A 26,389-nucleotide genomic window follows, 5' to 3' on the forward strand; every position below is an offset into this window, starting at 1 on the left:
CTTTGTTAAACAATAAAAAAATAAATTTTTAGCAATGAAAATAATTAAAACCGATATAATTTGACTTAAACTTTCAAATGCGGTAAGCAGACTGGCTATTATATTTTTTTATCAAAAGTTATTCGGGTTCAAAAATTGCAATTTTTGGACTTTTTAAAAGTTAAACCGCGGTTATCTCGAAAACTAGCCATCCTACGAAAAAAATTGTAGAAACATGTTTTGCTTAGAATGACCCAAAAAATACCAAAAAATTTTTTGTTTTGCGAGAGATCGCGGTTATGTAATTCCTCAAGTTCTTGGTCAATAACAATCTTATCGACATCCGGATCAACTGTTACCCAAAAAATTCGTATTCTACGGGTCAAAATACATGAAAAAAACTTGGGTAAGTCCATCTGAATAAAGGAGGCCGTTGTACCCCCCCTGGCGACAGGACTAGTAGGAATAAATTCATTTTTCAGTTATTTATAAAACAAACATTTGTTTCTATTTTAGGACAACAGTAAAATGTAATTCGAATTAAATAAATTCAATACTTTCTTCTTTTTGTCTCAATTTATCAAAAAAAAAACATTTTTTTGGCACCCTGCATAAATAATTTTGTTAATGTCTATATTAGTGAATAGAGAATTGAATAACCTTTTGAATAAGCTAGCACATGACCCCTATTCTCATTTAAAAATATCATCGATTACGTCATCACACCCAGATGGATGACGTCACTAGTAGACATATACAGGGTGTCCCAGACTAATTTAGCCACGCTATATCTCTTAAACGAATACAAATTTTAGAATGGAACAAAAAGTATTCTATTCTACTTGTAATACACTTTAATACGGCGTAGAAAAAAATCATCCTCTAAATATTCATCCCTTAGTTACAACCCCTAGCTTTAATTTTTTTAATAGCACCCTGTATTTTTTTACAGTTTTGGATGTGGACTTCTATCGTTTATTGAATACATTTTTTGAAAATAAAATCGGTTCGTAAATAAACAAGAAAATATCAGTTTAGTGTTGTTAATTATGTGTCTCGGACTAATTTATCCAGGCTATATTTCTTAAACGAATAGAGATTTTCGAATGGGACAAAAACTGATCTATTACATTTGTAATACACTTTAATATGATGTAGAAAAAAATTATCCCTAAATATTCATCCCTTAGTTACAACCCCTAACTTTATTTTTTTTTAAATAGCACCCTGTGAGCTAGGGATGAATATTTAGGGGATGAATTTTTTCTACGCCATATGAAAGTGTATTACAAATGGAATAGATCAGTTTTTGTCCCATTCGAAAATCTCTATTCGTTTAAGAAATATAGCCTGGATAAATTAGTCTGGGACATCCAATTAACAAAAGTAAACTGATAGTTTCTTGGTTATTTACGAACCGATTGTATTTTCAAAAAATGTGGTGAATAGACGATAAAAGACCACATCCAAAACTATAAAAAAATATACAGAGTGCTATTAAAAAAATAAAGTTAGGGATTGTAACTAAGGGATGAATATTTAGGGGATGATTTTTTGTACGCCATATTAAAGTGTATTACAAGTAGAATATATCACTTTTTATCCCATTCGAAAATCTCTATTCGTATAAGGGATATAGCGTGGCTAAATTAGTCAGGGACACCCTGTATGCCAAAAAATTATAATTTAAATATAAAAATCGACCTGTTTGAGGATTTATCTCCAGAGTTGTCTATTCTCGAGAAAATGAATTTATTCCAGCTCAAACGTCATTACTGCATTTGTTTATAAGCCAAAAAATTGTGTATAACTTTAAAACAGTGCTGAGGCCGCTTAAATAATGCGATTTTAATTCTGTAAAGTGTATTGGATAGGTATAGGGCCTTTTGATATGTAAAATAATAGAAAAGTTTTAAATATCCTACTTTTTGTTCAAAAAGTTTTTAAAATTTGAACTTTTTTAAAAAAAATTAGATTGCAAAATTATTATGCAAAATCTATTATTTCGATTTTAATAAAATTTGGTGGACAGATTAAGTCTGTTAGAATTTTCTAAGCGAATTACGAAGGTTTCTAAGTGCAACCAAAGTGGATGAAAAACATTGAATGAAACATGAAACAGGCTTATTTTGCCCGCTTATTTTGTTTTTATTGTTATTTGCAAAAAGGGTAATAATTTAAGGCATTCTAAACCAGTCGTACATCATAAAAAATTCAATTATCTTTATTTTATTTTCCTACAACTGTGTTCCAAAATGAATCGTTTTAAAGTTATAAGCAACGAAAATAGAAAAAAATCGATGGTTTTCGAAATTTTTAAATATTTCAATTTTTTTATTAATGGTCCGGGCATATTTGAGAAGGAGCATAAGTCAACTATAATTACTGAAGTTCTCACCTAATTTTATCTGCAAAAATCCGAATGCCACCTCTAACATCCACCTCAAAACAGATCCGCCCTGGTCTAAATATTCAAAGACTAAATTGGGATAACTTTATATAACGAGTAATAACAAAACAAACATCTTTATTGGATATATATCATATTCCAAACTCTGCGAAAATTTACTTGAACGTTCTTTAGGTTTACTCAGAAGTCAATAAAGTTAATAAAAGTTTTGCCATTACGGCTTCGGAAAACTTAACTGAAGCATTTCCTCTCAGTGCACACCGGCAATAGTACAACTCTCCTAAAAGGTAAAGGTATATATGAAATTTATACCCACAAAGATAAATCTTTATAATCTTGTAATTGCTTGTCAAGCTATAAACTTAAATGTTTAGGGGACTTTGTTAATTAATGTTAATATCTCTACTGCGGAATTAAGAGGAAGAGAAGTTGGAACAGGGGCAGTGATATACAATATTAAAATTACAAATCACCATTAAGAAAATTAAATAGACTCTACTGGTGGGCGTAAGTGTTACGAGCTTTCACTTAAACGTCAAAGACATTAGAGAATTGTCTTTGATATGTTAAAATGAATGGATGAATAACATTAATAACATAAAAGCATTATATGACATTACGTTTGTAAATCACACTCCCTATAAAAATGTTTCTATTATAATGCTTGCCAAAAGTTCCCCCCTTCGTTCGTATGTTTTGAAAGGTTATGTTATAATTAGTCCAAAAAACCACTGCGCATCTGCTAGGGAAAATATTCCGATTCGGTTTTTTGCACAATATGACTCAAAAAGGACCCCTTTTAACAAATTTTCATGTTGACAGGTCCAAAAGTGGGTCAACATTATTTTAAAAGTTTTTTTTTATTTTTTAGGTAAATATAATATGTATGTAGGATTGTAAATAGTTTACCTTATATTTTAAATTTCTCTGTATATCATTTTTCTTAATTATTAGTACGAGAACGGGATAAGGGTCTCACACATATGGACGTTGGCCCAGATGTGCAGAACGAATTGGGGATTACGGCGACGGTAGTTGACTACTTTTAACTTTATAGTTTTAGTTTATTGGAAAAAGACGGCGGCGGGTCGGTACATACTTTGAACCAATTTTAATTGGGTTCTTTCACAGGAAAAAAAGATTAGACTAAGAGGGTTTGTTTTAGCGTAGGGAACGAGAACGAATACATTTAGTCGATTTCAACATCATAAACGCGACGGACGTGTTCTTAGGGATAATAAGACGTAAAAAAAACGAATTAAGACTGGTATTATATTGATTAGACGCAAATTATTTATAAATACATTTCTTTTTTTGTAAGAATAAGAACACGTAATATTTTAGTCGTATTTACACAAGCACTTTTACATTTCGTCAATTTAATAGTATCAATAATTTAGTTATCAATTTTATTAATTAAAACTGTTAAACATCAAACGGACTTTTATTACGATTGTCTTTAAAGAAAACCTACATATTGGGGGCTCAACCGGGATCTAAGAAAGACAATTTCGTCGTAAAGTTCGCGAAATACCGTAATAGTCGGAGAGATAGAAGCGGATTTTGTGCGTGATAAGTAATATGGAAAAACTATACGGGGATATGTTGAATTAGTTGTGTACATGATTTTCACCAACGGCCGGAAACCAGAGTTGGGGCCGAGGGTAGTTATAAGGGGTCAAAATCGCGGATTTTATTATTTTTTTTGTGACGCTCATGATCGAGTGCACCAAAATTTGGGAATAAGTAGGTCATGATGTAACTAAGCAAAATCTCTAGGGGCGGAACGTTGCGTGGTCGACAAAGGGGTGGGGGTAGGGGTAAATATAAAAAATATAAAGGGTTTTTTGCGACGTTGGTGATTGAGATAGTGGACCAAAATTTGGGAATAAGTAGATCATGATATTACTAAGTAAAATCCCGAGAGCCGGAAACCAGAGATGGGGATGAGGGTAGTTATAAGGGGTCAAATTCGCCGTTTTTATTATTTTTTTTGTGACGCTCATGATCGAGACAGGGCACCAAAACTTGGGAATAAGTAGGTCATGACGTAACTAAGTAAAATCTCCAGGGGTGGTACGCTGCGTGGCCGATAAAGGGGTGGGGCAGGGGTGAATACAAAAAATATAAGGGGTTTTTTTGCGACGTCCGTGATTGAGAGAGTGCACCAAAATTTGGGAATAAGTAGACCATGACATAACTAAGCAAAATCCTCAGAGCCGGAAACCAGAGTTGGGCATGAGGGTAGTTAGAAGGGGTCAAAGTCGCCGTTTTTATTATTTTTTTTTGTGACGCTCATGATCGAGAGAGGGCACCAAAATTTGGGAGTAAGTAGGTCATGAGGTAACTAAGTACAATCTCCAGGGGTGGAACGCTGCGTGGCCAATGAAGGGGTGGGGGTAGGTGTGAATATAAAAAATATTAGGGGTTTTTCGCGACGTGCTAGATTGAGATAGTGCACCAAAATTTGAGAATAAGTAGACAATGACTTAGCTAAGTAAAATCCCCAGAGCTGGAAACCAGAGTTGGAGATGAGGGTGGTTTTAAGGGGTCAAAGTCGCAGTGTGTTTATTTTTTTTTGTTACCCGGCACAACATTTGTCCCCCACGCAGCGTTCCGCCCCTGGAGGTTTTACTTAGTAATGTCATGATCTACTTATTCCCAAATTTTGGTGCACTATCTCGATCACCAATGGCAAAAAAATCCCCATATATTTTTATACTCACCCCTGTCTACCACCCCTTTGTACCCCAAGCAGCGTTCCGCCCCTGAAGATTTTACTTAGTTACGTCATAACCTACTTACTCCCACGTTTTGGTGCACTATCTCCATCATAGGCGCCACAAAAAAATAATAAAAACCGCGAATTTTACCCCTTCTAACTACCCTCATCCGCCACTCTGGTTTCCGTCTCTGGGGATATTACTTAGTTATGTCATGGTCTACTTATTCCCAAATTTTGGTGCACTATCTTAATCACGAACGTCGCAAAAAACCCCTTACATTTTTTTTATATTCACCCCTGCCCCACCCGTTGTCGACCACGCAGCGTTCCACTCCTGGAGACTTCTCTTAGTTACGTCATGACCTACTTTTTCCCAAATTTTGGCGCACTATCTCGATCATGAGCGTCACAAAAAAAATAATAAAAAACGGAATTTCGACCCCTTATAACTACCTTCCTTCCCCACTCTGGTTTCCGGCTCTGGAGATTTTAATTATCTATGTCATGGTCTACTTATACCCAAATTTTGGTGCACTCTCTCAATCACGAACATCGCAAAAACCCCTTTTATTTTTTTATATTCACCCCTACCCCCACCTCTTTGTCGACCACGCAGCGTTGAGCTCCTAGAGATTTTACTTAGTTACGTCATGACCTACTTATTCCCAAATTTTGGTGCTCTATCTCGATCATGAGCGTCACAAAAAAAATAATAAAATCCGCGATTTTTGACCCCTTATAACTACCCTCGGCCCCAACTCTGGTTTCCGGCCGTTGGTGAAAGTCATGTACACAACTAATTCAACATATCCCCGTATAGTTTTTCCATATTACTTATCACGCACAAAATCCGCTCCCAGCTTTTAGACTATAAAGTGACGTGTAATTAAAAAATCGGCTCAAGTGACGTGACGTAATTTTTGGAAACTGTTTATGACTGTTCGGGAAACGTAGAAACTGTTGGTGATTTTCGGACTTTTTTAAACTATTGGTGACTTTGATACTTAGGGAAACTGTTGGTGAATTTTTGTGTTGTTGGAGTAGCAGGCTAGTACAGTGTAGACGACGCTGTTAGGCAAATACGACGGCTGTTTGGGCAGTGACGACGACGACGACGAGACGCAATCATAGCAAGCAGTATTACCAAGGAGAAATTAGGTGTGTTTGTTCCAATATTTTAAAAGTAGTCAAGACACTTTGGTCTTGTGTCTGGAAATTAGAAATCTGACCAAAGATTATTTTTCCGAGGAGCTGTGAACTGGAACTTTGATGATAAACAGTGAATGTTGCGAAAGAACTATCATAAATTATTTAACGATTAACTTTTTTTTTGTTTTTCATTGTTTTTTTTTGTTCATTTATTTTAATACATCATAACTTTGTTTCTATTTGTCGTAAATATTGATAATTTTAAAGTAAAAGCGACTACAATCATACAGTTCACATTAATACAATTTTCACACGAGAAAAATTAATCTTTTTACTTAAAATATCTTTTTATTTTTTGTTTTTTTTTATTATATACCTTTTTAAAATGCAGTCTAAACAAACTCTTAACGATTTTCCAAAAATTAGTTTAAACCTTAGAAATTCGGCATTAAGTGCTGTTAAGGCGTTGCATGTTGTCGCATACGGGGATAAAGGGTTGCCGCGACAAACTAGGAAGAACTTGAGGAACTTCACAAAATTTTCGTGGGATAAAGAATCCGAGGAATATTCCACAAAAATAGAAGACGTGAAAAATAAACTAAGTAGGCCGGACCTAGTAGCAGTTTGCCATGTTTTAGTTCTGAAATACACTGGTTCAGAGGATGACGTGATTGAAGGTATTTGTTCATTTTTGAACGACTTCAATCTTGAAGACGAGACTGACGATGAAGACGAAGACGCTAACGACGTTAATAGTGATAAAGACGCTTATCACGAAGACGAAGAAGAAGGTAAAAACGTTACCGACGACGATGGCGATAATGAGGATAACGACGTTAATAGTGATAAAGACGCTTATCACGAAGACGAAGAAAAAGGTAAAGACGTTGCCGACGACAATGGCGATAATGAGGAAAACGACGTTAATAGTGATAAAGACGCTTATCACGAAGACGAAGAAGGTAAAGACGTTACCGACGACGATAGTAATCATGATGATAATAGGGAAGGTAAAAAAACGACGGATTTATTTACTAGGAATAGATCAAAATCAAACAAAATGACGAGAGGCAGACTGAATGATTCATTTGTCTTAACTTTTAGAGACGTAAAAGAATTAGTCGAAAGTTACGAACCTGAAAAGACAAAGACGACGGAAGCATACGAGGACTTCTTTATAAAAAACAATATTTTATTTAAATACGAAGACGGCAAGGAAGTGTTAGTCATTCCGAAAAGAATGCAAACAGAAGTAATTAGAAGCTTACACGAGGTAGGACATTTTGCTGTAACATAAACACAAGATTTGATTCGAAAAGAATGTTACATTCCAACTCTTAGAGAAAAAATCGAGCACTGCATAGGGAATTGCGTTAAATGTATACTTGGAAGCAAAAAAGAAGTTATAGAATGCGTGAAGAGACATCAAAAGGATTTCGAAAATCCGCTCCGTATAATATCTGACAGAGGTACCGCATTTACGGCGAAGGAATTCGAAGACTATTGCGAACAAAGAAGCATAAAGTCGACGCCGTTTGAAGTACTGTTCGGAACGAAGATGAAGAACAAAGAAGATCTGAGCATGAAGGAGATCATAGAACAGGAGATAATTAAACAATTTGATGAAGATAGAGAGATGCTGAGAAAAGAGAGTCGACGTCAGTTAATCAAAATTCCAGAGGAAAGTAGACGCAGATATGATCTACGAAGAGAAAGGCCGAGAATGTACAAAAAGGAGAACTTAGTGGCAATCAAGAGAACACAGTTTGGTGGACCACTCAAACTGCTGAAGAAATATTTTGGACCGTACGTGGTAGTACAAGTGAATCCAAATGACAGGTACGAGATAAAGAAATCTGGATACCATGATGGACCTCAAAGCACTTCAACGTGTGCAGAGTACATGAAGCCGTGGATAGATAACTACATGGAATCCGAGTCGGATTCCGAACAGGATGGCCGATTGTAGGATTTTAAATAGTTTACCTTATATTTTAAATTCCCCTGTATATCGTTTCTCTTAATTATTTTTACGAGAACGGGATAAGGGTCTCACACATATGGACGTTGGCCCAGATGTGCAGAACGAATTGGGGATTACGGCGACGGTAGCGGACTACTTTTAACTTTATGATTTTAGTTTATTGGAAAAAGACGGCGGCGGGTCGGTACATACTTTGAACCAATTTTAATTGGGTTCTTTCACAGGGAAAAAGAGATTAGCCTAAGAGGGTTTGCTTTAGCGTAGGGAACGAGAACGAATACATTTCAACATCATAAACGCGACGGACGTGTTCTTAGGGATAATAAGATGTAAAAAGACGAATTAAGACGGGTATTATATTGATTAGACGCAAATTATTTATAAATATATTTCTTTTTTTTTTGTAAGAATAAGAACACGTAAGATTTTAGTCGCATTTACACAAGCACTTTTACATTTCGTCAATTTAATAGCATCAGTAATTTAGTTATCTATTTTATTAATTAAAACTGTTAAACATCAAACGGACTTTTATTACGATTGTCTTTAAAGAAAACTTACATGTATGTGCGGAAAAATATTCTGATTCAATTTTCCTTTCACCACCTTGCTTAAAAAGGTTCCCTATTAACAAATTTGCATGTAGCCAGGGTCAAAAATGTATCAATAAAATTTACACAATTTTTTTAAACTTAAAATGTTCTCCAATTACATATACACAATTATATATAAAAAGTGGCAAGAACCCAGATCGGACATAAATCTTCAAAACTATATGGTCGCCAAAAAGAAAGCGAAAGTAGCAGTAGCAAAAGCTAAAGCAGAAGCGTATTCAAACCTATACGATCAACTTGATACCAGGGAAAGCGAAACAAAGATATACAGGGTGTAACAAAAATACAGGTCATAAATTTAATCACATATTCTGGGACCAAAAATAGTTCGATTGAACCTAACTTACCTTAGTACAAATGTACACATAAAAAAAGTTACAGCCCTTTGAAGTTACAAAATGAAAATCGATTTTTTCCAATATATCGAACACTATTGGAGATTTTTAATTGAAAATGAACATGTGGCATTCTTATATTAGTAGTATCTTAAGAAAAAATTATAGTGAAATTTAGACAGCCCATAAAAATTTTATGAGGGTTTTGTTCTTTAAACCCCCCCAAACTGTTGTGTACCTTCCAATTGAATTATTATTGTAGTACCATTAGTTAAACACAATGCTTTAAAAACTTTTTCGCCGCTTAGTACTTTTTCGAAAAGTCAGTATTTATCGAGATATTTTGCATATTTGTCAAATCCACCACATATTTTTATATGGCTAAGTACGATTATGGAGACTTGGTAATAATAGGAAAATTTATTTTTGATTTTCATTTTTAGCTATATTTTGAACCATATTAAAAAAGAAGCCACATCTCGATAAAAGGTGCCTTATCGAAAAAATACAAAGAAGCAAAAAATTTTAGTGTGTTTGTGTGAAAAAATGGCTTGGATGCGAGTCCGTTAGCCACAGATTTTTATTTTATTTTTACCTCAATTTATTAGTTTTGTTATACAGTAGAACCCCGCAAATCCGAACTAATTGGGGGGACAGCCTGTTCGGATTCCGAAAAGTTCGGATTATCCGAAAGTTAGCCTTAACTAGTAGTTCAAAGCTTTCATTGTGATTTTGAGTAGCCAAACGTTCTCGCAAGAGTGTGGACAATATTTTTGGACTCAAGTTGACTACGAGAGAACCAAAGTAAGTTTGTGTTTAACCTTTATAAATACTTTATAAACCTATATATTAAAGTATAATATTAATTTTTAAGAAATTTTAAATGTCAAAGTCCTAGTAATCCTACATTGTCCAATCTTCTGGCTTTACTCTGTATAATAATCATGTTTTTAAGTTTTTGTCTTGAATTTTGAAATTTTTTTCACTTTCCGTTGGTTCGGATTTGCCGAAAGTTCGGATTCGCGGGGTTCGGATTTACGGGGTTCTACTGTATTTATACGTATTTCACTTAAATGATTATATTTGTTTCTTTCAAGTAGTTTATGAAAAATTTAAATATTTCCATTTTATGACAACTTAGTAGATATTCTATACTAATTGGAAAATGAACTTGTGTTTGTTGTAAATTGTAATATAATTGATTTATATGTCTCTCGTTAATTTTGCATTCCAAGAAAATATGGTTTAAATCTCTAATCGAAACATTATCACAAAAACAGAATGAACAGATGAATTAATTATTCCTAATTTGTGCAGATGTGCCTCATATTTCACGTGTCGAGTTTTTAATCTGACGATAGTAGAAATAACTTGCTTTGGCAGGTTATATTTAAATATGTATTCAGGTGGCGGAGGAAGTTCTTGATGTAAAGAAAAATATAAATTTTTTGACATGCTTGTAATATTTTTCCATTCTTTTTTTTCATATTTTATTTTTAAAAAAGTTTTAGAAACCTGTGTTTAACTAATGGTATCGCAGTAATAGTTTAATTGGAACGTACACAACCATTTGGGAGGTTTAAAGGAACAAAACCCCCATAAAATCTCTATGTAAACATATTAGAAAAGAAGCCGTAACTCGATAAAACTGCCTTGTAGAAAAAATACTAAGAACCAAAAAAGTTTTAAAAATATTGAATTTAACTAATAGTATCACACTAATAATTTAATTGTAACGTACACAATAGTTTGGGTGGGTTTAAGGGAACAAAACCCCCATAACATTTTTATGGGGTGCACAAATTTCACTATAATTTTTCTTTAAGATATTCCTGTCATAAAAATGCTACATGTCCATTTTCAATAAAAAATCTCTAATAGTTTTCGATATATTGGAAAAAATCGATCTTCATTTTGTAACTTCAAAGGGCTGTAACTTTTTTCATGTGCATATTTGTACTAAGGTAAGTTAGGTTCATTCGAACTATTTTTGGTCCCAGAATAGGTGATTTAATTTATGACCTGTATTTTTGTTACACCCTTTATAAAATAGCCAAACAGGAAGCAAAGAAAGCAAGAGATTTTAATCAGATAAGATGTGTCCGAGATGAAAATAATAAAATACTAATTCACGAAAAGATGTCAAAAAGAGATGTAGAAAGTATTGTGACAGTTTATTAAATGAAGAATTTGACAGACAGCCTGTGGAGTTAACGGAGACAGTAACAGCAATGGTTACCTGAATAGCAAACGAGGAAGTGGCCCAAGCGCTTCAAAAAATAAAGAAACAAAAGCAGTCGGACCAGATGATATTCCTGGGGACGTATGAAGAGCATTGGGAGAGACAGGAATTAGTTGGCTAGCAGGTCTATTTAATAGAATTATGGAAGTTAGACAAATGCCAGACGAATGGAGAAGCAGTATATTAGTACCTGTCTACAAAAACAACGGAGACATACAACAATTTACAAACTAGAGGGCTATAAAACTACTTAGTCACACCATGAAAATATGGGAGAGAGTAATTGATAGACGAATACGTGAAGAAACCGAACTATCCGATAATCAATTTGGCTTTATGCAGTGCAGATCAACAAGAGATTCAATTTTCATTGTAAGGCAACTGATGCAAAAATACAGGAAAAAAGAGACCAACGCTCCTATGGTATTCATTGATCTTGAGAAAGCATATGATAGAGTTCCTCGAGAGATTCTGTGGTGGGCACTCAATAAGAAAGGAGTCCCTGGCGAATATGTAAAGATTGTGAGAGATATGTATGAGGGAGTAACCACTAGTGTTAGCAGAGGTGTGGGAGAGACTGATAAATTTCAGGTAAAATTAGGACTGCACCAAGACTCGGTGCTTAGTCCTTATTTTTTCTCATTAGTTTTGGACCAGATAACAGCGAAACTACAGGGTAGCATTCCATGGTGCCTAATGTATGCTGATGATGTAGTGTTAATGGGAAATAGTGAAAGAGACTTAGAACAAAAACTACAACTGTGGAGACAAGCTCTGGAGGAAAAAGGATTAAAACTTAGTAGGACAAAAACAGAGTATTTGGAATGTTCATTTAAAGATGGAGTTACTACAAATAAAGCATACATACTATTATTGGACAAACAAGGAAACATTCTAATGGAGACAAAACAGAAATTAAGAAGATGGAAAATAATAGAGGAATTATCTCATGATTAGAGACAGGAAAATATATATGAAGATAATTTGAGTAAATACGAGGGACCCGAAATAAAAAAGTCAGAAGTTCTGAATTCAGCAAAGTCCATGAAAAATAAAGCTGTTGCTCCCGACGAAATACCAAGTGAATTGCTAAAACTGCTCAATGAAAAAAATATAAATATTTTAGTCCCATAATTTAACACAACCTATTCCACAGGAATCATTCCACGTCAAATGCTGACGTCAATATTTATTTGTTGAATAAAGAAAGTAAATTCCAAAGAAGGTAGTGATTATCGAACTATAAGTCTAATGTAGAAACCCTGCTAAAAGTCATCATAATAGGATACACGCTAAGATGGAGATGGATATTTAGTGATTACCAGTTTGGAATTCAGAATGGAGTGGGCATAAAAGAGGCACTATTTTCTTTTAACGTGCTGACCCAAAAATGCTTGGATGTTAACCGAGATCTTTATGTACCGGGTGGTGAATTGGAAAACGGACCATAGGAAATTCAATGTAAGATTCTAAAACTGTCGAATTCCTGCTTCCCTAATTATTTTACATCAAAACACATGAGAATCTATTTGTACAGAATTGAAATCTGTATTGAAAACAACTGTTACAGTTGTTCTACGAATTAAAAATTTTCCAAAATTTTGTAAAAATATAATAAATTTTTCAGAGGATCACGCCAAAGTTAGGCCATACACAGTGCCATAATGTGTATCGGTTGCGTTCGGTCACAATGAAGTTAATATTAGCAATGTTTGAGCTGTCAAAATTTTTATTTTATTATTTATTGTTTAAAAAATAATAAAATTTATAAGATACCCTCAGTTGAGGAGAAATTATTAATAATAAAGATGTTTTATTCAGTCAATAGTGTGCGCACTGTTAGTTAAATGGTACCGTGGGCCTAAGTTTTACACACATATCTATTGTGACAAATGTAGATATTTTTCAAACTTTTGCAATGTGTTTAAATAGTACAAACATTTTAACTTTTGTTTTTAATACAGATTTTAATCCTCTACTAATAGATTCTCATGACTTTTATGTAAAATAATTAGGAAAGCTGTAATTTAACAGTTTATAATTTTACTTTGAGTTTCCTATGGCCCGTTTTACGATTCACCACCCTGTATGCTTTATAGACTAAAATAAAGCATTCGATAAGGTAAAACAAGGACCGACTTATAGAAGTACCTGGAATCTGGATGTGAGGGATGTAACATTGATATCAAAATCACTACAGGCAACGATCAAAAAATGTGAAAATTGGAAGAGCAGTGTCAGAAGAAATGGAGATAAGGAGAGGGGTCAAGTAAGGTTGCATACTGTCGCTGTGATTGTTTAATGCCTATTCTGAAGAAATCATACAAGAAGCTTTGGTAAACGAGACAGTCGGCATAAAAGTGAATGGAAGTTTAATTGACAACATTAGGTTTGCCGACGATACAGTCATAATAGATGACAACTTGGAAGACTTAGGAAGAACAATAAAAAAAATATTAAGATATAGTGGAGATTACGGACTCTGTCTTAACACAAAAAAACTAAATTTATGAAAATTAGCAAGAACGACAATACAAACGCAATAATAACAGTAGGCGGCCAGCAGATTGAGAGAGTAGAAAATATATACTTATTTGGGATTATCACAGAAAATAACGATTATACTGCAGAAATAATAGTGAGGACTGAAAAAGCACGTGCCAACTTCGTGAAAATGAAAAAGATTTTATGCAGCAAATATCTAACATTGGCCCTCAGAATAACACTAATTAAATGTAATACACAAAGTGTGCTTTACTATGGAGCTGAATCATGGACATTAAAGCGAAATGCAATAAATCTACTTAACGCGTTTGAAATGTGAACATTTAGAAGAGTATTAAGGAATTCTTGGGTAGAGAGAGTCACGAATATAATAGTGTTAAGGGGAATAAGCAGGGCCGTCATTTGATAGGGTCAGGGTGCATTTGCACCCCTCCTGACCCTGAAAATGACTGAAATTTACAAAAAATAGATCAATTTTGTATTATGTTTGCATATATAATGTATTGTATATGTTACAGTTCAAGTTGATTCTCAGTTAGAGTTGACTCCATTGGAGTCAACTCCAACTGAAACGAGCAGTAAAAGTTGATTTTAAAAATTTAAATCAACTTTTACTAGTTGGAGTTGACTCTTCCTGGATCGATTCAAAAAATGTTGATTATACGAGAATCTCAAGTGCATTTTTGATGAGTGTGCGTTTCTTTGTTTTGACCGTTTCAACTACTTATTAGTAGAGTCTGTAACGTCGCCCCCGTTAGGTAAATTATTCTGATTCGATTTTTTGCACAAACTTATAACAATCCTTGTAACAAATGCACAAGGTGTCACGCGGTACCGCGGTCGAAAAATTGTTTAACCAATTTTTGTTAACCAAATTCACAAAAATAATTTTTATCTACTCTATCTCATATTATGTAAATGTAAAGGTTTTATTGTGTGAAAATTGTAAATATAGATAGCAGTGCATGAAGGGTATAAAGTGTGTCTGAAGTAACAATGTATTTTAAATGGGTTTTACTTTTTCGCACTGTTTTTTAGCACACTTTCATATACTTAAACATCCTTAACTTTCGCCTTCGGGAGGAAATCAGAAACGCCCTTGCAACGGCAACTGAAATGCTCACAAAAGAGCGACCACGGAAGCAAAGATGGATGACAGGGAATATTGGATTTAATGGATGAAAGAAGAAAATGTATATTACCATCCTTGGATTATAAGCTTTCATTTGACACCTCATTTGTCATATCGGAAAAGAAATGAAAGGCAGAATTTACAAAACAGTCATCAGACCAATAATGACATACGCGGCAGAAACACTACCCGACACAGAGAGGACAAAAAGATTGCTCGAAACAGTCGAGATGAAAACCCTTCGAAAAATCGATAGTAAGACTCTATGGGACAGAGCTAGAAGTACAGATATACGACGAAGATGCAAGGTGGATAACATTTATAACTGGATAACAGACAGAAGAATAGAATAGAATGACCACATAAGTCGAATGACAACAAATAGGGTAGTCAGGACAGCGAGAGACGGTTCCCCAATAGGAAGACGTTCAGTGGGAAGACCACGAAAACGATGGAACGACAACTTACTAGAAGCACATTGAAAAAACAGACAAAGTAATGTCTATACAAAAAGAAGAAGAAGAAGATTTGTCAATCTACCTGTTATAATGACGGAGGAGTTATATTCGCGGACGGACGGACAGACAGCCTAGGTTAAATTTGTCACCTTTAGTACCATCCTTGGATATTAATCTTTCTTTTGACACCTCATTTGTCATTCCACCTGTTATAATTAACGAGGAGTTATACTCGCTGTCGAACAGATGGTACCAGGCAGTACCGTGGTCGAAAAATTGTTTAATATTTATTTATGTACCAAGTCCGTAAAGTGGCTCTTTATCGAACGAGTCTGATATTACGAGCAGAGGAAGCGAAGCGAGCAACAGACGCGTTCGATAAAGAGTATTGAGGTGGTGCGTACAATCATAAAAAACATTAACACTTACTTAAAACTTTCAGGAAATTGTTTTAATTTTAGACGAAATAAAAAATTCGTATGACAGTAATGACAGATGACTTTTGCATGATGGCCGGTTTTGATGTTTAATCGATAGTTTATACCTACCTAATTACTAAATCTGTAAAATTTTGATTTATTTTGTATGAATATAATTGCGAAACACTACAGAATTTTCTTTTTGACATAAATTTTATTAATAATAAGATAAATTTTGTACAATATTTTTAATAATTAAAGTAAATAAATTTTAATTTCACTCAAATAAATAATCGATTGCTGCCATTGACCACTTACATTCAATCTCGGTTAATTTGATTAATTATCGCGGCAGGTAAAGTAACATTCTTCTTTCAATACAAAAAAGTGTTACTTTACTGCCGAAAATGAGGGCAAATGAGTACAATAATGAATGATTTTAGTGACGTTTGGCGATAAACAATGATTTTAAACAAATTCGCAAAAATAATTTTTTCACTTCGTACAAATTTTTTTTAGATCCTTTGGGCCTTTTTTTCTCTAAAATCGACTGTTGTCGAGTTATTAGCGACTTTAAATTTGAAAAACGCAAAAATAACCATTTTCAAGGTTTAATAACTCGGTTAACGATAATTATTGTGAAAGTCGAGCGAGCGGCCGTGGAGTAACGGCATAATCTCTGACCTCATACGCCAGTGCACGTGAGTTCGAGCCCTGCCAAAGACAAACCATTTTCATTTCCAATAATGACACGAGCCATCTCACCGTGTCTCGGAAAGCACGTTAAACCGTCGGTCCCCCTGGGCTAGTGTACATCGACACTAGTTACTTGAAACAGGGTTAAAGGTGTAATTGGCGCCGGAACTGTCCGAAAGGCGAAAATGCCATACGATATTATATATTATGAAAGTCAGAAACTAAAAAAAATCAAAGATTAAAGCTACCTCTATAAGACCCTAAAGAAATTTTTGTCATTATTTCATTAATAAGGTATTATTTTTAATTATCAACAATGAGCGCTAAGCGTGTATTGAGGCGGCCGTCAATGTGAGTGCGAGTGAGATTCACCATTGGACGGCCGGAATGGTGCATCTCTTTAGCACTCACCATTGACGGCCGCCTAATACGCACTTAGCGCTCATTGTTAATAATTAAAGATAAAGCTTAGTAACAATGAGCGCTAAGCGTGTATTGAGGCGGCCGTCAATGTGAGTGCGAGTGAGATTCACCATTGGACGGCCGGAATGGTGCATCTCTTTAGCACTCACCATTGACGGCCGCCTAATACGCACTTAGCGCTCATTGTTAATAATTAGTAATAAAATAGTGACAAAAATTTCTGCTGGATCTTGTAGAGGGAGCTATAAACTTTGATTTGGTCACTTTCAGACTTTCATAATAATGGATTTTAACCGAGTTATTAAGCCTTAAAAATGGCTGTTTTCGCATTTTTCAAATTTTAAATCGCGTATAACTCTTTACAGTACAACAATCAATTTTAGAGAGAAATCACAAAATACCTTTTTTTGCTCAGAATAACCCAAATGATCTAAAAAAAAATTGTTCGAAGTGAAAAAATTATTTTTGTGAATTTGTCTAAAATAAAATTGTTTAAACAATTTATCGATCAAGGTACTGCCTGGCACCCAGTAGATTTGTTATAAGGACCTCTTTTTGAGTAAGTTTGTGCAAACAAGTCGAATCGGAGTAATTTACCAACGGGGGCGACGATACAGCCTAGACTAATTTGAACATATTCAGTAACATTTAATTTCTAGAATCGGCTGTTTGTGTGAATCAGAATCAACTTTTACTAAATGGCATTGGGAAGAGTATACTTTAACTAGTTGGAGTCTACTTTTACTAGTAAATGTTGAACATAATTCTTCATTTTATATTTATAATCAACTTTTACTGAAACCAGCCGTTAGAGTTGACTCGAACTAGTAAAAGTCAACTCCAACTGGATAATCAACTTGAACTGTAACATATATATAATGTTTGTCCCCCCTAGAAAAATTTCAAATGACGCTCCTGGGAATAAGCAGAGAGAGGAAAATTGAAAACACAATATAAGAAAGGAAATTGCAACATCTTGAGACTCATAATTCAAGTAAAAATAGAGGGTAGGAAAAGCGTAGAAAGCAGACGCGTTTCCTGGTTGAAGAATCTGAGAAAATTGTTTGGTTGCAGCTCAAGGTAACGGTTCAGAGCAGCTGCCTCGAAGGTCAGAATAGCCATGACGATTGCCAACCTTCGTCGCAGAGATGCCGCTTAAAGAAGAAAGAACATGACAACGAAAAATCTATGGATGGATCTCCAAAGGAGTATAATGCGGCTGTTTCTTAATTGATTTACTCAAATTAGTTCGGTACTCAAAATGGAAAAATTGATTGTACTACGAAGAACTTTCGTCGTTGTACCGACAAATTTGATATCGTGTGTAGAAGATTATTTTATTTTATTTTAAAATATTTTAGATTATTTTTTGTTGGCAATGTAATATTTCCAATTTTATTTTCCAAGTATTTTTTTAAATGATTTATAGAAATAACCTAACCCCTTTTTTAAGAAGTTATTTATTGGGTTATTCTTGCAGCCAGTACTTTATAAGTATAAATCCACACACTCCAATTTTGTTAGGTACTTGAAAAAAGACTTAACAAGGATGAAAATTTGAATTATCGCTTTCCGCCGAGAAGGCGTGAATGAATAGAAACTGTTACCGTAGCAAAAGTTTTTTTCTCGGGTTTTTTCCTGGCCTTTTTATTATAGCTACTTGTGATCTGTGTGCACGTAGTATAACCTACCTGAGGAGAAACACATATATCAACTTACTTCGAGAGTATAAAAGAAGGAAACACGGACATTAAATTACTTTCATAATAAATTTAATAAAAATTTAGTGGTTTCTCAAAAGGTTTTGATGGAGAAAGGGATAGTTACATTACGACTTTTCTTAAATTATCGTTTGTGGCACCGAAACACGTATCTTTTTGGTTATAGGCACGGTTTTCACTTTAAACTCAATAAATAGTAGGTCTGGATCCCACGTATGAAAAAAAAGTTGATTAATAGAAAGCTGAAAATTTGTTAATAGCTTAAGGGTGTCTAGTCGGGCAAACTTTGATGTATCGGAACACTGAAACAGGGAAAGTTTTAATCGTGGAACAGGTCACAAAGGGTCAGAAAATTTGGAACGTCAGACCACAAAATCGTCCCATGTGTTTTGTCGGACAGAACTTCCAATTGATTTGTTACCCTTTCATTAAACTCTCATGCAAAAATCAGACTGGTATTTGTCACCTGTCATAATTCCTGTCATTTGACATGTTCTACGTGTTCCACTCATTAAAATGCCAAGTTGGTGATAAATAGCAGTCTGAGTTTTGCAGCGCAGTTTAATGAAAGGGTAACAAATTAATTGGAAGTTCTGTTCGACAAAGTACATGGGCCGTTTTCGTAGTCTGACGTTTCAAATTTTTAACCTGTTCCACAATTAAAACTTCACCTGTTCCAGTGATTCCATACATCAAAATTTGTCCGACTGGACATCTTTAAGCTATTAAAAAAATTTTCAGCTTGCTATTAATAAACTTTTTTTTTTTCATACGCGGGCTCCAGACCTATAGTTTATATTGTATAATAACTTATAAACCTTATTTTTTTGTAAAAAATATTAAATATTAGTTATTTAACTTTTTACGAAATTAGTCCATAAAATCTCGATTCGTACACATCCGTGACGTGACCGTAATAGATCAGTGCCCTATCAGTGCTACGCCTGACCAAGCTTTCCATTGTTTCACTGCACAGTGCCCTGATTTAAGAGTTATACAACCAATAAAGAACGAAAAACAATTTACAATAATACATTTTACAAAAAAAAAACATGAACACAAAGTACAACATTTTTGGAAAAGTTAAAAGGTACATTTAATAAAATATTTTAAATATAATTACATAAGGTGTCCAAAATGACCTCCTAACACATTTATGCACGCCTAAAAACGGCAATTGAATGAGTTACACTACGACGCATTTGTAAATTAACACTTTGAAATACATTTTGTATTCTATTTTTGATCTTATCTCTTTTTGTTCGAGGTATTTTCTCCATTCTTAAGGTAACCCAAAAAAATTACTGCAGCTTATTAAATTCTGGTGATCTGTCTGGCTAACGTACTGGTCCATTTATTCAAATTCATTTATCAGGGAACCGATCGTCAAGTTTACTTTGAGTCAATGCATTATGGATTATGGATTAAAATGTGGTTGTACGGTGCAGGAGCACGGTACAACCACATTTTTTCACGTAAGTATACAAAGTGCAACGTCTTCCAACAATATGAGAAATAGATTCTCCAAAATATCTAAATTCATTTCACCATTGAGATTTTCTTCAGAAAAAATATATGGTTCCACGACATAGTTGCCAACAATACCTCCCCATACGTTCAGCAACCATCTAGTTTCGTATGCTTGTATAAAGATTTTCAGAAACTGCCAGCAGCACATTTATTTCGTTTTCCTCTGTTACAGTACTTTACATTACTGAACCAGTGAGGTTAAACCGATCCTTCAATCTTTCAAAGCTCGTTTCAAAGTTGTCGTCTTTCAGGGAACCGTTCATGATAAATTCTTATTGATAATAATGCATTTTTATTGTTTTACCATTTCATCAATAGTAAAATTTATCTCAACTATTTAATAACATAATACACAAACAATTTTATTATGATAAACTGTCAGTTTTCGACAACTGAGTCATGGCTTACTTAAAATTTGTAAAAATTTTGACACCTAATTAATACTTTGCTCGGAAAATTAAAATACCTCGAAAACTAATAAATTGGGCAGATGGAATGTTATATAAAAATTAAAGCACGGTAATGGTCCTTTTCAATAATAGTGATATAAAATACAGGGTGTCCGGATTAAAATTACTAAGAAAATAATGTACTTACGCTTTGAGTCACCCTGTATTTGATATAAGGAGAACTAAAAATATCAATCGTTTTTGAAAATTTTAACAACAAATAAAAAAATACGGCATCAATAATCCATTGCTGTTGTACTTATTTTTATTTATACAGGGAGTAAAACTTGTTACAATTTTCATATAAAATTGTTTATACATTTGTATATACCTTGTATAACATAAGAAACCTTTATATGTTTGTGATGGAGAACTTAACGGGATTTCCAACATAAAATAAAATACAGGGTGTTCTATTAAAAAGAACATATATTTAGTCTGCCACTATGTTATCGAACACCATGTAACATTCTGACTAATTTTCTAATGTGAAGCACAAAATTTGCTATAATTTTTGTTAATAACTTTTATTATTAATATAACTTTTATTAATAAAAAGTAAAAGTAGATGAAGAACTAACTGACCCAATTGAAGCTGGCAATGGGATAAGACAGGGAGATTCCCTGAGTCCTCTGTTGTTCAGCCTGATCATGGACGAAATAATAAAAAAAGTAAGAACTAAAAAAGGATACCAAAAGGGAGAAAAACAACTTAAAATAATCTGCTATGTAGACGACGCAATACTAATCTCTCAAAGTGAAGATGATTTATAACGTATGCTGCACGAATTTAATATAACCGCTAGAAAATTTAACATGTTAATTTCCCCAAAAAAGACTAAATGAATGGTTATAACAGCAGATCTAATAAGGTGTAAATTAGAGCTGGAGGGTCAAATAATAGAACAAGTCATGGAGTTTAAATATCTAGGCATCACACTATGTAGCTACGAAAAGCTCGAAACAGAAGTGGAAGATCAGGTGAATAAAGCAAACAGAGCCGCAGGTTGCCTGAATGAAACAATATGGAGAAATAAAAACATCGGAAAAGAAGTGAAAGGCAGAATTTACAAAACAGTTATCAGACCAATAATGACATACGCGGCAGAAACACGACATGATACAGAAAGGACAAAAAGAATGCTAGAAACAGCAGATATGAAAACATTGCGAAAAATCGATGGTAAGGCGCTGTTGTGGGATAGAGCTAGAAGTGCAGATATACGAAGGAGATGCAAGGTGGACAACATTAATAACTGGGTGAAAAGCAGAAGAGTAGAATTGAACGACCACATAAGCCGAATGACAACAAATAGAGTAGTACGGACGGCGAGAGGCGGTTCCCCAATAGGAAGACGATCACTGGGAAGACCACGAAAAAGATGGAATGACAACTTACTGGAGGCACATTGAAAAACAGACAGAGTAATCTCTATATAAAAAGAAGAATAGAGAAGAAGAACTTTTATTGCTATCTATTACACTATAGCGGATCTAAGGACCATTATCACACTAGGTAATCGATCACTCTGTATAACGTAATATCTGTGTATATCTATCTTTTTTAATTTATTTATTTTCATAGATTCTAAAAAAAGATAGCTTAAAGCCTTTATTTTGAATACGGAGAATTTGAAAAATGAAAACATCTAGAAATCTAATAAACTTAGACATAGGGTTATGTTATATAAAAATTAAAGTACGGTAATGGTACTTTTCAAAAGTGATATAAATACTGGATATTCCATTTAAAATTACTGAGAAAATAATGTACTTTCGTTTTGACTTATCCTGTATTCAATATAAAGAAAATGAGCAATATCAATCATTTATGAAAATTTTAACAATAAATTAAAAAATATGGTATCAAGGATCCATTGCGTTTGTGCTTATTTTTATCTATACAGTGAGTTGAACTTGTTATGAATTTCATGTAAAATTGGTTATAACTTTGTAAATACCCCGTATAACTTACCAAACCTTTACATTTTTGTAATGAAGAAGATAAGAAGATTACGAATATAAAATAGAATACAGGGTATAATAGAAATTCCATTTAAAAAACAAACAAAGGTTTATTCTGCCACTATGTTACCAAACACCCTGTAACATTCTAATTAATTTTAAAATGTGAAGCTCAAAGTTGGCTACAATTTTTGCTAATAACTTTTATTTTCATATTTCATATAAAATTGCTTATAACCATGTATAACCTAACAAACCTTTATATTTTTGTAATGGAGAAGTTAAGAAGATTAAGAATATAAAATCGAATACAGGGTATAATAGAAATTCTATTAAAAAAAAACAAACATATGTTTGGTCTGCCACTATGCTATCAAACACCCTGTAACATTCTAATTAATTTTGAAATGTGAAGCTTAAAGTTGGCTACAATTTTTGTTATTAACTTTTATTGCTATCTGTTACAATAACGGATCAACGCAACTTTACCCCACTAATCAATCACCCTGTAAAAGCTTCTGAGTCACATCTAATTTAAAACTAATGAAAAAATGTAAATATCTGAATAATCAACTCACCTTTCTTCAAAACTATAAACAAAAAACTCAAAACGAACTCAGCGTACATGCCTTTCATGAATAAACATACATCGTAAATTTTGCCCCCCTGGAGTTAACCTCAAGAGCGTCGCGATGTAGAAGCGTCGTTAGCGGTGGCGTCGGTCGCAGGCGTCTATCGAGGGCGTCAGGCCACGTCGCCGATTACAACAACGGTGAAGACGAAGCGCTGGACCGCGAGTCACACGCTGCATGGGGTTGAGGGTTGGAATCGTGCAAGTGGCGGTTCTACTTGGGGGCGCACGCGTCAACGACACTCTGGATGAGTCCAGGAGGCGACAAGATATCCACGGAGAAGGTTGGCCGTTTGACTTGTGGATTGAGTGGGAATGTTTTCTCTAAAAATTAAGGTTTTGGTCAGTTTTATAATGCTCAAAAATAACTTTTGGGCAAATTAGAAAAAAAAACAAGGAAAAGTTATTTAACATCAATTTTATTGCTGGAATCAAATCTTATGACTGTACTTATTAATAATACAGGCATGAAACGTACGCAGATAGCAGATACTGTGATATTTTCTTATAAACAACCTAGCGCTCTGAAATCGTGTTTTTTTAATTATTGCTCTGTAACTCCAAAGATTTTACCTTTATACCAAAAACATCTTCTTCTTCTTCAGATGCAAATCCACTAACGGATTTTAGCGATCACATTTTCCATTAACTCTCTGTTTCTTGCAATGTGTATCATCTAATATATCTGGTAACTAAGGTGGTGGCTAAGGGTTCTTTTCAATGTTAAGTAGTTAAGGGAGAATAAAACATCTTCACTCAACGAACACCAAGTTTATTCTGTTTTCTCATTGTATTATTTTTGACAATCAAACTATGTTCTTGCAATCATCCACGGGTTGCTTATTCAGAACCCAAATATTAGTCGATATTACACAATCTTGACCCAGTTCAATATTTGACATTATTTAATATTAATTCATCTTCTGATACTTATACAAATCTTAATCTTATTCCAGGACACCATCCTTCCTCTGTTTAAGAGTGTTTTTATTATCTGATTTACGAAATGAAACAACATTTTAATTGGTATTAGGATAAATTATACGGTGTGTTTACTAACAAATACTATTTTTTATACCTCGGTCAAAATTGTATCATATTAATACTGACCTATCCAAATGAAAATGAAACTATGTACAAGCTTGCTTATTTTACACTTTCACTTTTTTACGCCAATAAAACACAAACATTACCTTGAAAACATTAAACCTAAATAATAAATACATATACATAATTTACAGACACAAACTTCAATAATGTAAAATATTGTCTATTCTTACTTATTTCTTTTCTCATTACTCGCGAAATTCTACACTCAGAAATTATATTTTATACTTTAACTCAAATATTTAAAAAGAAATTACAACTTAAACTCTTAAAATTTAATTTATTCTCTTAATTCTTATTCTGTTACTAGACTTTTATAAGACATTTCTTTTTATCTCCTCAGATTTTTACATGTTCTTCTATTAGAAATTCTCTTCTTCCTCTTCTTCTTGACCGGTACTTTACTAATACATATTTTTCATTTTCTTTATACTTAGTACTTTATTCACAGTGTACTATTAAACATAACTCTTCTTCTTCTTCTTCTTCTTCTTCTTCTTCTTCTTCTTCTTCTTCTTCTTCTTCTTCTTCTTCATCGTCTTCTTCTTCATCTTCTTCTCCCTCTTCTTCTTCTTCTTCTTCTTCTTCTTCTTCTTCTTCTTCTTATTCTTCTTCTTCTTCATATTTCTTCATTATTTCATTTATCATTTACTTTATATTTCATATAATATCTTCCTTCATCATACATCATATTTCAAATCATTTATCATAATTGTTCATTTATATATCATTTACTCTAAAAATTCTTCATTTTCTAACCCTTACCTACTTGGTGGGTAGTTTTCCGCAACTTTATATCCTTGACTTCGCTTCCGGTCCTTTTGCACGTCCTTAGTCGTGAGAAGGTTTGTTCCAAAAAGACAAAATGGATAGCTGTGCGTCTCTAAAATCTTTTTCTCCTTCTGGCATCCCTAAATTCTTGTCTGAACCTAGTGCTCCCCCTTAGTTGGGAATAGGATTACTTCATGTTCTGAAGCTATTTTCTTGTGGCATTTTTATAATCAAGTACATTCAAATGGGAAATAAGCCACAATTTTACCTAAAAATGATTTTATTAACGTTTCGACGCCCAAGTCGGGTGTCGTTGTCAAAATACAAAATAATACTAAATAAACAAAAATGTTTTTGCTTAGTAAAAAATTCTTCTAATAATTTATTTAATCTGACTCATTTATATCGGCAATTCAGACACCTATTATACATTTTAAAGTAGACGACTTTAAAATGATATTGCCAATATTGATGAGTTGCGTTCCTGGGACGACTTTACTAAAAGATAGTTCATTCGATTACATGAAATCAATCCCAACTCAAGAATATCCGCCATAAAAAATCATAGTATGTGATCTGTCTTTAAAAAGACAACCAAATGCAACGGTGGCAATGAAATTCTCGCGTTAGAGATTCCATAGTAAATCACGAGGGAAAACCAGGAAAAACCTCGTGATACTATCCCGACATCGTAAGTATTTGGGTTTACATCGTGATTTACTATGGAATCTCTAACGCGAGAATTTCATTGCCACCGTTGCATTTGGTTGTCTTTTTAAAGACAGATCACATGCTATGATTTTTTATGGCGGATATTCTTGAGTTGGGATTGATTTCATGAAATCGAATGAACTATCTTTTAGTAAAGTCGTCCCAGGAACGCAACTCATCAATATTGGCAATATCATTTTAAAGTCGTCTACTTTAAAATGTATAATAGGTGTCTGAATTGCCGATATAAATGAGTCAGATTAAATAAATTATTAGAAGAATTTTTTACTAAGCAACAACATTTTTGTTTATTTAGTATTATTTTGTATTTTGACAACGACACCCGACTTGGGCGTCGAAACGTTAATAAAATCATTTTTAGGTAAAATTGTGGCTTGTTTCCCATTTGAATGTACTTAATAGGATTACTTCA

At 33.7% G+C, this 26,389-nt stretch overlaps 1 protein-coding gene across 1 annotated transcript in view; it reads right to left on the reverse strand.

The window, feature by feature from the left end:
- The window catches only part of LOC114334749 (uncharacterized), a 401,766-nt gene extending 378,218 nt beyond the window's left edge, over window positions 1-23,548 (reverse strand). Inside the window, exon 1 of the mRNA XM_050659716.1 lies at window positions 23,315-23,548. Within this exon, the coding sequence (XP_050515673.1) occupies window positions 23,315-23,372 (58 nt within the window). The 5' untranslated portion in view covers window positions 23,373-23,548. The remainder of the gene's footprint in view (window positions 1-23,314) is intronic.
- Between the last annotated feature and the right edge of the window lie 2,841 nt (window positions 23,549-26,389).

This window comes from Diabrotica virgifera, chromosome 8 (genome assembly GCF_917563875.1).
Source record: "Diabrotica virgifera virgifera chromosome 8, PGI_DIABVI_V3a".
Classification (NCBI taxonomy): Eukaryota; Metazoa; Arthropoda; class Insecta; order Coleoptera; family Chrysomelidae; genus Diabrotica; species Diabrotica virgifera.